Source organism: Pseudorca crassidens, chromosome 6, assembly GCF_039906515.1.
Source record: "Pseudorca crassidens isolate mPseCra1 chromosome 6, mPseCra1.hap1, whole genome shotgun sequence".
In the NCBI taxonomy this organism is placed as follows: Eukaryota; Metazoa; Chordata; class Mammalia; order Artiodactyla; family Delphinidae; genus Pseudorca; species Pseudorca crassidens.
This window is the reverse complement of record NC_090301.1, coordinates 30781243-30796950: the sequence shown is the minus strand read 5'-3', so window position 1 is coordinate 30796950 and position 15708 is coordinate 30781243. Positions and strand designations below refer to the sequence as shown.

The following is a 15708-nucleotide window of genomic DNA, read 5'->3' as shown; positions in this document are numbered from 1 at the left end:
TGTTACCAAAAGAAAAGACATGATTAAGAGAAATATAAACCCTGTGATATATCATTAGCCCTGGATATCTCCCTTGTGCGCGTGTGTGTGTATCACCCAGTTGTTGGATGGGATTATTTGTCTCAGTTCTTCACTTCCAAATGGTAGCATTAAATACCTATATTTTGGTTATGGTCTCATGATGTGTGGAGAGTATTTCCACACTTAGCCTGTAGACTTGGCTATATGAATTTATTTGGCCATTGAGATGTTAGTAGATGTTTTGTGGGCAAAGGCTTTAGATGTACTTTCATTTTTGCATTCCTGCCTTTCCTCATGTGAGAAACATGTTTCAGATACCCAGTGGTCTAAGGAAGTTAAGAGATCTGTGGAGCAGACATGCACCTCATCCACAGTTTGGAAGCCAGCCTACCTGAACCCAGCCTAGATCAGCCAGACAGCAGTCAACCTGAGAAATGTGAGCTGGAAATAAATGCCTTATTGTTCATATCACAGTTTTGGGATTGGTTTGTCATGCAGTATTTGGGAGGCCACAGCTGACTGACACATCCGTTCACTTTTCCCCATTAATGAACTCTGGGTAGATTTCCCTCCCTTCTCCCATCAATTTGTTAGCAGTAGTGAGGCTAGGAAGACATATCCACATTTTAAATCTAATGGGTTTTATACTCTAGAACCTAAATGACTTCTTATTTTATAGTTATTTTTATCTGAAAATTAATTTTAACAGGGTAATTGATTTAATTATTAAGATAAAAGGCAAATTATGTGTCTTTATCTACAAATGGCATATATGTATGGTAAGAATATTCTCATTACAACAGTAAGCATGTACTGTGAATTTAAAACGGTTGTTTCCCACTGAGATTTCTCAATCTCTATTTGGAATTTAAGATTATTTATCATCTAAAGGGGATTGGTTTCCAGCTGGAGTCTCATTAGATGCAGTTCAGACATCAGAGAAAAGGGTAGGGTTAAAGTGGTTATATTCCTATTACGTTATTTTCTTATAAGGCTTAACCAACAAGCAAACTCCGCCTCCCTCAGCCCTCATGAAAATATTACTTTCTTGAGGTTGTGGTAGTACTGTTACTTCATTATAGCATAAGTTAATGAACATGACTCTCTGTGCCTTAAAGTAAAAGAACATTTACTGGGTCCTCTAGGGAGAATGTAGGTACCTGAGATGTAATCACTGCCTTTAGAATTCTTGAGTTGGGACAAAAGGTATATCATCTTTACTAAAAGAGCTTGTACCCTAAACAATGACCCATAGACTAAGAATGGAGGGTGTTATGTAGAACATTCTTACATATTCACTCTGATGATTTAAGATTTTATTCTGTGACTTCACACTTCCTAAGAACCCAGTGAAAACAACCTATAATTCATTGTCTTTAAACTATCTTCAGAAATCTCCCAGTCCCAGACAAATTTAATTTTTTTTTTTAATTTCACATCAGGAAACTAAATGTCATTTATTCCCCTTTATGGAATAAGGACTCCCTTATTCTAAAAGCTTCAGAATGTACTTGTATTCTGCATCTTTTGAAGCCTGGCATGAGACTGTACTTTCCTTGCATGATTCTTTTTGTTGTTGATGGTAATTGTGACATATGACATGTACCCAGAGTGTGATGCAGAAATAATGGAACTGGAAGGTTGAACCGTGAGGTTATGTGGCATCTCTGGGACCTTGTTCCTGACCTACAAGATTTCTTTCTGGAGTCTTCTCTGTTCTCTGCTCCATTCCTTTCTAGCCTGACCTTCCCTGCGTTCTCTAATGCAGTATTTCTTTAAGTGTACGCTAGGGAACACTTTCCTGTAATACACTTCATGCAAAGATGCGTTCCATGGTCAAGTAAATTAGGGAATGTGTGTTAACTTTTAAAAGCACTGAAAAGTCCTAACATAAACCATTTCCCTAGAATCGGTCATCATGGAAACCCTCCTCTTTTTCCGCATATGCAATGATTGTGCCTCTGTGTGTTAGACCTTAGAATGATCCAAGTCTGAGAAGGAATCAGTTTGTTGGTTACTGAAGCCAGCCCTAATTGGACATGGCCTCGGGCCAGACGTCCTCGGGGAGCGCTAGCAGCCTGTGGACTGACTGTGTCATGGGGTCAGGGGCCACCCACTTCCTGAGAAGTGGGCCGGGCTGAGCTGTGGTCAGAGCAAGCACCCTAACCGGGACCCCACTTCCTGCAGTGCTGTGTATTTTTATTTATGTTTACTTTTGTCCTTGATAGTTCTGTTGTCTTTTAAAGGCATTAAATGCAGGTAGCCTGGCATGTAGTGTCTTTGCGATGACAAAATATTAGAAGTATTTCACCTAGGAACCCAGTTTCTCAAATGGGTCTGCTCCTCGTAGAATCAGGCCCACCCTGCTTCCTTTTTAGATCACTGGATATTACAATCATTTTGTTTGTTCTTGAATCTTATATTCATATAAAAGCATGTATTTTTGTATTTTAACTACTGAATTATTGCCTGTAAAATACTTTAAAGTCTTTTGACTTCTAATAAGAGAGACTAAACACAAAACAAAAAGATCTGTTGTTTCTTGATATTAACAAAGCAGGTTCTAGTTTTATAAAAACACTTGCTGTCTGAATTATAAAATACTAATTTATATTACATTTCATGACACAAAATATTATTTTCACTTCTTTAATCTATATCTGAAAAGGAAAAAAAAACTTTCCAGTGTGCTTAAACTGTTGAATTTGCTGATCTTTCAAGTATATATACTGTAAGTAGGAGGGAAAAAAGGTTGCTATAGGAATCTTAACTCTGACTGACATTACTTTTGTTAGCTTTAATCTCTGACTTAGTATTATATTAAGGTACTTTTATATTGAACAGGCAGTAAAGAATGGCCATTTTTTGACATTTGTTTTCTGGTATTAGATTAATCCTTTACATAAAGGAAATTGGTTTTTGATAAGTTAAGTCAGAGACCAGCTCTTGCTTTCAGTAGTTCCCCTTTCTGCCCCCTTTCTGGGGAATGGATTTCAAAACACATGAAAAAGTGTCTCAGTTACAAATAGTTTATAGTATTTTCATCTTTCAGATATTTGATTTTAAATTACTTTAAAATGAATGAATGTATACTTTAAAACATCACATAAGAACATATATTTAAAATATTGATTACTGAGCTAACAATATCATTAAAAATCGTTCCTTCATTAAAAGTAAATAGCAGTGTTGTTTACATATAGCTCTGTGAAGCTTCTGCCCTACTTACTGCAACATTAACTTACATTTTCCTTTTCTGTGTGATAGGTATATAGTATTGAGTTTGGGGTTAATTTGCAACCACCTGTAGTATAATTCAGAATTTTAAAGATTATCTGTACTATGATTTCTGATTCTTTTTGGTGATTTGTCTATATTGTTCAGAGGGCAAAGACTTTAAAAGATAATCTGCCTACTTGTAAATCACCAATAATTCTTCTGGTTTAGCAGTAGTGGTGGGAAAGTCCTTTGCTATTTATTACAATGGTTGTCTTTAGATCACACATAGCTTTGCATGCGCTAGCTCATCTCTCGTCGTCGTCTTTTCTTGACTCTCTTAAAAGTACAATCTAAAATAAAATGCTTCCCAGCTGTTGGAATGAGTCTCTGATCTCCACTATAGGGCAATATTCACATTTTAAATTCTATGTAATCTGGGCTTCCCTGGTGGCGCAGTGGTTGAGAGTCCGCCTGCCGATGCAGGGGACACGGGTTCGTGCCCCGGTCTGGGAAGATCCCACATGCCGCAGAGCGGCTGGGCCCGTGAGCCATGGCCTCTGAGCCTGCGCATCTGGAGCCTGTGCTCCGCAACGGGAGAGGCCACAACAGTGAGAGGCCCGTGTACCGCAAAAAAAAAAAAAAAAAAAAAATTCTATGTAATCCAATTGGCCAAAAACCTTTCATGCTAATAATAGCTACCCATGCTTTTTCAGAAGATTAAAAATGTTCAGAAAATTAAGTGTCCTCAAGGTGTCTTATCCTTTCATTGTTGTGAAAATTTATTTAGCTGTAACCAAAGTTTCATCACCTTAAATTCTTGAGAATTTATTTAGGCAAATTCAGCAGTGATAATTATAAAATATCCATCCTGGCAGAATTGCCAGGTCTGGCTTTTGCTTTATATTAAAAAAAAAAAAGCTTTGCTTTGCTTTTTTTTTTTTTTTTTTTTTTTGCCTTAAAGCCCCTTTGTTTGAGTTTTGTAACTGACAAAATGATTGCCGGTAAAACATAACTCTTGCATAAAGTTAAGCTGCTCCAAACACAAACTAATTACACATTTGGGAGGCGGGGCAAAGACATCCAGAACTTGCTCGTGCTGAGCCAAGAGCACAGCATTTAATGAAATGAGGGCCATAAAAGGCTCAGCATGGATGCTTTCAGGTCTGACCTGGGCTTCTGGGAAATTCAACATTGGCCTGTGGACTGGAGATTCCCCCAGGCTTTGAAAGACTGGGTTATTACCACTTGCATGCGTGAAACAACACTGCTTTGCAATACAGGGACATTTGTTATTCCAGAGATAGCCTCATTTGGAACACTCTTAAGCTAACAATATGGATGGCTCCTTAGTCATCCATCTTCCTGCCTCTCTTTCCTCCCCTCACACCAAATAATTACTTTTGATATTTGTTTGATAAAAATGGTTGTATATCTGTCAAGCTCCTACTATGTAGATTCCTCTGTTTCCTCTCTTCTATTGTTAAACTCTATTTCTTCATGTCAGATAATACTGTGAGTGAAACAGAAAGGCCCTGGCATGTTGTTCAACAACCTTTTTACCAATTATGTTCTGTGTAGACTGGCCATTTCACATTGCAGTGTTGATACATAGTAGATGCTTGATAACAATTTGTTGAATGACTGGTTTGTTAGCAGAAATTTGTTGATTGACTCTTTTCACTCAAGCCAGAATGGGCCAGTCTCATATCCGAATTCCAACTGTGAGAGATTATTCACTATGCTTAGAAAGTGAAATAGTATTTCAGGGAACAAACTGAGAGAATGGAGAAATAGAAAAAGAAATAACTGAATGGGAAGGAGAAGCGGAGAGATATATAATTAGGATGATAACAGAACAACATCTGTAGGAACTTGAAGGAAGTTTGTGTAAATGAGAATAAAGGGTTAGTTAAGGGCTAGGGGATAGGTAAGATAAAGTATTAAAATGGCTTATGAAAATTAGGAAAGAAAAGGCAGTTAACATTTTACTCACCATTTGGTTTTGCATTCCATCTCGTTTTTTTTATTTAATAAAAACAATGCCTTTATATATCATTGCAGTGTTTTCCAGATTGAAAACTGTGGTTCATTATTGGACTATGAAATTAATGTAGTGGGTCGTAACAAATTTTTAAAAATAATGAAATAGAATAGAAAACATTAGAATGTGTTGCCCTCTCGGTAAGTATTGTCTCATGAAACTTCTATTTATATCTGTGTATGTGCATACATGTGTATATGCATGGATGCCTAGACAGGAAGGCAGGTAGATAAAATGTGGCTTTGGGTACTTGATCACAGGGCTTCCCAAACTTGATGAAATGTACCATGAGTATTGTTGTTTGCAATGTTCACTTATGATTTGAGGTACATGATGCAATTTTAAATCATGAACAGTCCAACATTTGTCACAGATTAGTAGCTATGACACAGATTTGTCACAGATTGGTAGCTATGGTGCCTTCATTGAGAATATGATGCTGAAGCTGAGCTGGGTTATCATCTCTCCTAGGAGGAGGAAGTGTGGTATGACAATGGAAATTAGACAAGGTTACTTTTAAGGTTTCTTATAACTGTGATACTGTATGCTCTTTACAATTATTTTTAATGTAAAAACTAATTTGTGTAAACATTTAAAGTAATGAAATCCAGAATAGCAGGAACCTAGGGCCTATCCAGGGCCTATTTTTGAGTCTCGCACTGTTTTAAGCATCAGTGATACATTGATGGAAAAAAAACAGAGCAATATAAAAGTTTCTGCATTCAACAGACACTATGAAAAAAAGTACGCAAGCAAGTACATAGTATGTGATAAATGCTAGAAAAATATGTGATAAATGGAGAAAAAGCAAATCGGGATAATGGACATGGGTAGGGTAGTATTGGGAGAACCTTAAAACAATTTTAAACTGAATGATCAGGGAAGACCTCACTGATACATTGACATTTGAACACAGAATAGAAGGCAATAAGGGAAGAAGGTCTGCAGGAATGTAAGGGAGGAATATTCAAAGCAGAGGGAGGAGGTGACACAAAGGATTGGGGGCAGAAGTTAGATGAGGTAACTTTGAAAGTGAGGTTGGGAGAGAAGAGAAAAGGTCAGATGATTGATTCTTAGGACACTAGTATTTACGGATTGGTGAGATTAGGAAGAGTCTGCAAAAGGGATTGGAAAAGGAGTAGACAGTGAAGTAGGAGATGAACGCTGAAAAGTGGTGTCCTGGAACCAAGAGAAGAAAGTGTTTCAGAAAGTAGGGCTTGATAATTTGGGTCTCATGCTACTGTAGACCAAGTAAGATGAAAGCCAAGGATTGACCCTCGAATTTACCAACATGAGGGTCATTGGTGACTCTAAGAGGAGTTAGTATACACACACATACACCTATATTTATAGAGCATATATACATATTATGTATTGTGTGTAGTGTTAAAAAATATGTATAGTATAAATACTACTGTAGGGTGTATAAATATCTAGCATTGATTATATTAGACGTATGTGTATATCTATGTGCATGTGTGTGTAAATGTGTACATGCGTGTCATTGTAGAGATGTGTTGACCATCTCTCTACTTGGCAGTGCAATAATACAGCAAATGGTTCTTATACCTTCATAAATTCCTTTTAAAAACATTTATTCTTTTATAATTGAGAAGTGTTGGGAAACAAATTATAAAGAAAAAAATAACAGTCCATATTGCAGTGGCAGTAGATAACCAAGTTTTTTCCTATGCAGATAGATGGGACGGGGGTGGAAGGCAGGCAGGTAATAGGTAGATGAGTAGGTGTCTGAATATGAGTATAGAGTGTATGTTACATATTGAAATGTACTGTATACGTAAGCTTTTATGCCTAATACTGTCATATTCTCACATGATTAAAAGTCTGTTTCACCACTGTTTTATATAATTCTGTGATTCTTAATTAAAAAGTACAAAAACAGCATATATATTATATATATATATGTATGCATAACTAATTTAGCAAACACCAGTTGGTAGACTGCATCTTTCTTCTGTGTTCTAATATAAGTAAAAAGCAGTATTTTATATATATGTGAATATATATACATACACATACACACACACACCAAATAATTCAGTATTTTTCACTTTTCATACTCTGTTCGTCCCACAAAGTTTGCATTTCTGCCTCTGAAAACTTAGCTGCCATATAACCAGAGACGTAGCTAATACAATACATAGCAGACTTCCTTAGGAGTTCATTCTGACCAGCTCAGTGCTCTGTCGTGAGCCTTTGAGCATGAGACCCAGTTGATTGCAGGGACTTTTACTGCCACCCCTTCCTGGTACTTAGGAACCTATCATCAGGCAGCACTCACTGCAGTCCACATTGCCTCTCTAGACCCTGGTTGCCTTGAACTGGACTGCATTTGACAATTGTTGGTTCAGGGCAGTGGTGTTCACCTAAAGGTGATTTTGACCCCTGGGGACATTTGGCAGTGTCTAAAGGCAGTTTTGATTGTCACAACTGGGAAAGGAGATACTACTGGCATCTAGTGGGTAGTAGCCAGGGATTCTGCTAAATATCTTTCAATGCACAGGACAGCCCCCATAAGGAATTATCAGGCCCCAAATGTCACCTGTGCTAAGGTTAAAGAAAGCCTGAGCTGCTTTGTATCAAATAATGGGATTTGTTTCTTAGGTAGTAATATAATGAGTTAGTTAAAAGAGCTAACCTGTAATAGATTTATTAAATTAAGCAGTAAAGTTTAATTTCTTTGAAACTACCCCTTGTCAAAATCTTTACAGCTAACTTCACTTACAGTGAAATTAAATGAAGGAACTATTTCTCTAAGGCTAGACATGGGCTTTCTCTACTTTGGGAGGAGTCGAAGATGCCATGTCAGTGGATCTGGCTATGATCAGACCTCTTAATCCTGTTTTAATTGTGGGTTCTTTGCTACTTCTGATTTTATAGTTGTTATTTTGTGACTGACATTCAGACATTCACGATAATTTTTAAAATACATAATTTTACATAAGTGTCCCTCACAGTGACCTTAAGATGAGAGTCTCTAGACATAATTATAGAGCAGAAGGAACTACCGACCTGGAATGAGTTGGTGGTTTCCAGGGCTATCTCATTTTCAAATTTTTCAGTTAAACACTGGGGCAGAGTTTCACATTTCTGCAAGCTCGGGAAGGATGCAGGAGGGGCGCCTATACACTTTATCATGTGGACAGCACTTTTCTATCCCCACTTCTGTATATTTGAAAGCACTAGGGACCGGATATGATTAACCGCATGCTTCTCCCTGGAGACCTGAACCCTAATTATGCCTTTTGCTACCATACTCTGTAATTTTTTTAGAACAGCTAGGCTTATGGCTAAGTGTCATTTGTCAGCGATGACATGAATATTTGTTGTGCATTATCATTTTTGTTTAGGTTCAAAAACCAATTGCCAGTGAGTTATACTATCCAAAGGAGCAAGCTTAAGGCATGAGTTTTGACAAAGTGAAATTTAATTCAGTGATAGCTGTTAAAAATCACATCTCTAACTTTAAAATCAACAGTTTATTTTTTCAGTGTTCGGTATCCTATTGACAGTCTTTATCAATAGCCTTGCTTCCACGGTAAACGATATGTTTTAAATTATAGAAGCCAAATATTCCCCAAAATTTTAGAACGTTTCTACACTGAGCTCCTGTTTCTTCATCTGTAAAATAAAGGTGTTGAGATCACATTATCTCTAAGATCTTTTCTGGTACCTAAGATTCCCTAAGTAATGTCCATTCTCTTTAATTATTGAGAATATCCTGCTGAATTTTCAAATACTTTTCGAATGTTTCAAATGGTAGGAGAGCCTTGCCAAAGAATCCTCTCTGTTGACCATCACCAAATATTATTCCCAGGAACCTCTCCCTTCCACTCCATCAATGTGATGGTGGCCCCTGCAGAGAGAGACCAGCCTTTGCCCACCCGGAGCAGAATTACAGCTATTAGAGGTCCAGTCATCCCATCTTGCCGGTTGCATCTGTGTTTGGCCATCTGAGTGTATAAATATTAATCTGCTTTCTCCTCCTTTACTCCTTTCGTGTGTATTTCCAACAGAAAGGAGAACCTGACTGCTACGCACTCTCCCTGGAAACAACTGAGCAACTCACCTTCGAGATCCCCCTGAATGATTCTGGTTCTGCTGGTCTTGGGGTGAGCTTGAAGGGGAACAAATCTCGAGAAACTGGAACAGACTTGGGGATTTTTATCAAATCCATCATCCACGGAGGTGCTGCTTTTAAGGTAGGTAGGGGTGACGTTTGCACATCAATGAGAAGATATTTAGAGATGTCATCGTTGTGCCTGGGGATTGGATGGAGAAAGTGTCTAAAGGCTTGAGACCACTGAGGCTTTCCTGCCAGACGCAGGGAACGTATGTGTGAACAGATCTGGGTGACAGTTTGTTTTCATACTTTAAGTGGTCATGTCCTATTGATAGTTCTTAAAACTCACCATGATTAGTATTCTCTTTTACATTATTTTTAATTACTGTTAGGATTCTTCTGAGTTTGTAACCTAATAAAGTTGAACCTAAAAATATGAAATCAGAAAAGCAAAACTAAAAACACGTCAACATCCAAGCAACAAATAAGAAACTATACTTCTTGTGCTTGTAAGAGTGAAAGTTCAGTGGAATCGGAGAGACTGTAGTACAAATTACAAGTCATTTATCACATTTTATACACTGGAAAATCCACTGGGAATGCATATTTGCCTTTGAACTTAGAGAAGCTTATAAATTTCCAGATAAAAGGAGAAGAACGTGATTCTGCTCTTTCATACAGGGGCAGGCAACATGATCATCGCTGTTACCATAATATAATGGTTAACTAGATTTGCCTGAGTTCACATGCAACTCTACCACCATGTGCTCCAAGTAGCGCATCATTAATAATAATACCTAATGTGTAGGGTTCTAAGGATTGAATGCAGTAATGTGCACAATGTGATTAAAGCAGTGAAGTGATTACAGAGAGGGGGGAAAACACCCCCTCTTGTGCTTATCGTCAGCTGCCCTCACCATCATCATCGTCTCATGCCATGCAGTGAGGCTTCCTGAGCTCGAATCCTGCCCTCACTACTCTCACCGTGGGTGAATGTAGGCACCTTACTTGTCCTCAGTGTGCTTGAGTTTCCTCATGTGTAAAATTAGTAAAATTAGTAGTGCCTGCTTCCTGGTGCTCTTGTGAGGACAAAAAAAGACAATAGATATAAAATGCCTAGCACCGCACCTATGATAAACGTTGAATACATGTTAGCCATTTTAAAATCATTTTGATATTAATAATGTGCGCCTTCTCCCACTCAAAAGCCACGAAGGCATAGTTAGAGTTTACAGGAGGCCCCCCTGGTCCAAGGATCCTGGCTTTATTGAAGCATTTGTTTCTTCACACTTAATCATTCCACTTTTGCTTCAGACCTAGACACTGAGCTAATGTCTTTTTCTTTGGGAAAGAAGAAATGCGTTGGGGATAGATAACTCTTTAATGCACTCCTTGGATCAGTTAGCTTCTGTTGCATATAAGTAATGACAACATTTCAGTAACATACATCTGTAAGCCTTTACTTCCCTCGTGGCCCTGCAGGGCAACTAGAAGGGCTTTGATTCAGGCTGGTATGTCTCTATCGCACCATAGATCTACAGGTCTGAGCGTGCTCCACATATTTTAACTACACCTTGGACTACCAGGCTAGCTGATGGCAGAGAGTCATGAAGCCTCTTTAGTTCTGAGTTCCAGACTGGCATGCTGTCACTCCTCACACATACCAGTGGCCAAAGCAAGACATATGACTGAATCCAAGGTCCATGTTAAGGAATAGGGAAACAGTCCCCCCATGATGAGTCTATGGCAAAGGTTTGGGTACAGAGAAGGGTGAAGAATTGGGGCCAATCATCCAATCTATCAAACTCTCCAATCAGGCTCAGAAATGCAGAGCCAGGAGCAGATGGGAAATGATAGTAATAATAGCAACAACAGCATCAGTTAACATTCATTCTGTCTTGTGCTTAATATATGCTGGACTGTATAATAAGTATTTTAGGTGGATTCTCTCATTTTATTCTTCACATTCACACTGCATTATAATCATGCCATCTCTTTGGGAGAGATTGCAGATTTCAATGATTAGTGCCTCTCCTATGGTCACAAAGCCAGGAATTGCTTAAACTAAGATTTGAACCCGGGCAGTCTGACTTTGGAGCCTGTGCTATGCTGTCCTGTGACAGAGCTCTTTCATCTCATCTATTCATATTTCCAGACATCAGGGGCTGTTGTCCTGGAGCTGTCTTATATCATGCTTATCATCCTGAGCCCAGCCATCTAAACAAGTGCTATGTTTAAGAATGCATCTTGGTCATGTTTGTGGATACCAACTTGACATTATTCTTCTTATTCCTAATGACAGCTCTATTTACAGAATTTATTCCAAGTAAAATTGAAACTGAAATGAATTTTTGGAAATTAAAAGCAAACATCTTAGCTTTTTTATGGGCAATAACTTAAGCTCAAGCGATATTGGAGAGCAGGTTTAATATGTATATCCATGTTTGTGTAAGTGAGCATCTCCTTACCTAAGCAGTTTCTAACGCCCCGTTTCTTGCAGAAAGGTTTCACTTTCCATTTATGTAAATTTCTTTCTTGACACTGTTTGCTGAGTCAGACAATCACACCATTAAAAACTACTGGACAGCATATTTATAGCTGATCTTAAATAGTAAGAGGCATCAATCATGAATTTAGCCTTATTGTGAACGTGTAGTATCCATTTGTCTCGTTTACTTTCTGCAGCGTAGAGGGTAGAGACCTAAGCTTTGCTCGCAAGAAATCTGATTGACCAGGAGAAAGAAAAGTATTTTTCTATTCTCCTTCTGCTGTTCCAATAATCCACTGTTACTCCTCAGAAAATTGCCACCTGTTCTGTGATTGAGGATTAGGTTTTACAAAAATCGTTTTGAGACTTTGTTCCTGTCCTTGTTCAGAAGATACAAATGTAACAGACTGCACTGTCCCTGGGGCAGAGGGGAGATAAGCGTGGGGAACATCCACTTCAGCATGTGGCCAGAGGTTTTTACCTGAAATCAACAAAATAATCTTCCTGCCAGGGCACACTCTTTTTCTCCTGGCCCTTCCTACCACTAATTGGTTCTCAAGGTGTTTTCCCCTTTAGGGAAGGTGGATTTTTGGAAACTAAACTACTTTGAAAAGTATGACCAAATTCTTCCTGTGGCTTCTGTGTGCTCGATTCTCCTGGGGACTTCCATTGGTGTAAACAAAGCCAGGCTACTTCTTGCCAGATGTAAAACCCCTGGATGACTGTGACTATAATTAAGGGCCTTCTTCCCCTCCCCCCCCCCCCCCCCGCCCCTTACCTCTCTGGCTGCTGCTTTCTATCATTCCATCTCTTATTTGAGTCATTTCTAATAAAGATATAAATCTCTTTGAAAATAAGAGCATCTAGCTACCCTAGAATTCCCTCTTGGAAGTGAATCCCTCACCCACTCTAAGGGCAAAGTAACAGTATTTTTACTCTATTCGGAATTATTCAAATGCTTAATCTCATCTTAATATTTAAATTCCAGTCTGCATGTCAAGAAGTAAAGCCCAGACACTCTTCCCTGCTACTGGCAGGTCACAGCAATTGCCATTTCAGGCTGCGGTAGCCTATGGAGTCCTTTGTAGAGCCCTCTGAAACATCCCTTTGAGCTATGCTTTTCAGTGTACAGCCAAAGTGACCACTGAGCGTAACAGCCAAATGTGGATTAGAGTATTGATGCTGATTTGCTTAAATAATAACATGCCTTAAATGTGCATAGTTCCATTTTAGTTTCTGTCATTCTTCCTGGGCATTTGCCCCTGAATGTGTAGTGTAATTACTTCCAGAACCAAATTATACTAGATGCAACTATGTATGTTAACTTTCTCATGAACTGGGAACTATGAGTGGAATGAAATTAGGATTTCAGGAGGGTGCTTTTCTAAAATTTCATTTTTGTGATTGGAATTTAAAGTGAATATGTTGTTGTTATAAATGAAATGGTATATTGTCTTTGTGCAGTTAGAAAAATAATAACTTGAGAAAAATATTCTCCTTTCCCAAAATCTACATAAAAATGAGTTTTTTCTTTTTTCAAGGAAGCACACATAAAGTCTAGACGATCAGTTTGAAGACCTAACATAATTTCATCCTCATGTGCTAAACATTTTGAATTCTGGGATCAGTGGCTTTCTCTTCCTTTTCTTCTCTTTTTTTTTTTTGCGGTACGCGGGCCTCTCACTGCTGTGGCCTCTCTCGTTGCGGAGCACAGGCTCCGGACATGCAGGCTCAGCGGCCATGGCTCACGGGCTCAGCCCCTCCATGGCATGTGGGATCCTCCCGGACCGAGGCACGAACCTGTGTCCCCTGCATCGGCAGGCGGACTCTCAACCACTGCACCACCAGGGAAGCCCTCTTCCTTTGCTTTTGACATACTCTTAACTGAATGTTTTTTAGAGAAAATGCATTTTTATGTCTATCGACAATACTAACAAACTGCTTATTTTTCTACCTTAAAAATGAATTACTTTTAGAAAAATATATAACTAGAATGGTGATATTTTTTAAAAATTAAGGTAGAATACTAACACCCTTTATAGTAAGAATAAAAATTCCATGGAGTCCGTTGTACTAATTCTGAATGATGTTTTTTAATTTGAATATACTCACTTTGGAAGTGTAATGCATTCTATTGAAACCTTGAAACAATAATGTAAAAATTAAAATTTAAAGGCAGTTTTTGCTATGGGAAAAAATGTCATATGTCAGGTAGATTATTTAAGGGCTCTTAAATAGAGAGAATGAATTTAAGAATACCTTTTATTCTCTAGAAAATTAATTAGCTAGGTTTGTACTTAACAAATACTACTTGATGATGATGAAATTAAATGAAAGAAAAATGCCTGACATAGCTAATTGCAAATGCATGCACTCAGAATATAAAATAGACATAATTTAAGTAATTTGATTCTTGTATGCTTAGGAAATTTGGAATACAGCCTCTGAGAGATGCAGAATTGCATGATTTATGCCATTTAGTAATAGGTTAAAAAAAATTAAATGGTACAAGCAATCCCCCTATTTTAAAATAACGAAAAGTATGCATTTTTGGAGAGAATATGCACAGTCCTAGAATTTCCGGGAACACGGTGCTTGGTACTGAATTTCTGTGTCTGTTCATAGTATGGAACATTTAACAGCCTCCAAGCTACTTAACAGGAGTTCAGTAGGAGTTCCTAGCGGGAGTAATTTCCACCTCCATTTCTGCTGGTATCTGTAAATCATGTGGTAGATCTATAATTAATGCATTCAAAGGAAGATAAAAAGGACAGCATTTGAAGGAGCACAAATGTTAAATGATTTCTTCAACTCTCCATTTTTCTTAAAATTGTTAGTGTTTTCTACTGGTGGAGAGCTATAAAGATCATTACCTGTAGTCATGTCTTCCAGGTTTTTACCTCTTACAAAAGGACCATACAGTCTGGGTGTGTAAACAGCTTCATTGCAAATCCTCAACTGTTAGAAGCCAAACTCTAATATTTCATCCCAACCACAAAATTGTGATATTGTATGAACAACTAAAAGCAGGAACTCTGCCTGGAAAAATTCACCATCACTATATACCCAATAATAATTTTGCCTTAAAAAAAAAAAAATCACTAACTTAAACATGAAAAAAAGAATTATCAACTATGTTATGCCAAATATTTTAAACCAATTTCCTTTTTAGAAAAAAAACAAAAATGTTAGTATATGTTAATTAATATAATCAGGCTTATCATTTATGGGTTTTCTGCAATAAATTGTAAAGAGGTATAAGAGAACATTACTTTTAAAATCCCATAATACCAGCATCAATCATTGCTTTTCTTGCCAATTTTTAGCACTTTCATATTTTTATCTTATATATGGAAATGCAAGTAAGAAATAAATTTATATCACGCTGAATAAAATTTTAGAACTCTGTGTCATATTGATGTGTACTTTGAACTCCACGACTGCCTCAGGAGGCTTGAAGAAATATGACTTGGTAGACCTAATCAAAAACTAAATTGTTATCTACAAAAGCTGATGTAACATGATCATGATACTTTGAAAATGGTACCTCTTACCTGAAAAGCTATGTTCACCTGCATTGCGGAGATGCTGAGTTCATGATGTGGTCAGAGCTTTGGTCTAGGCATTCCGCTCTGGGTCCGTCTTTTTAGAGACCAGGCTTTTAGCAGTCTTAGCACAAACAAGAGCACAGTTTTGTTTGTTTGTTTTTAAAGTGAATACATAAGATCCTTTCATTAAGTTGAAAAGGCCTCTGAGATTCTCATCTAGTTAGGCATTCATGCAGGATCTTCTTGGTTCGTGTAACACATACACCTTAATAAGCTTTTTAATATCCAGTTTTCTAAGACAGAGTAA

General features: G+C 37.8%; 1 protein-coding gene across 1 annotated transcript in view; it reads left to right on the top strand.

Annotated features, from left to right (window-relative positions):
* Positions 1 to 15708, top strand: part of PARD3B (par-3 family cell polarity regulator beta) — a 1041103-nt gene that overhangs the window by 570914 nt on the left and 454481 nt on the right. Inside the window, exon 11 of the mRNA XM_067740882.1 lies at positions 9319 to 9504. Within this exon, the coding sequence (XP_067596983.1) occupies positions 9319 to 9504 (186 nt within the window). The remainder of the gene's footprint in view (positions 1 to 9318; positions 9505 to 15708) is intronic.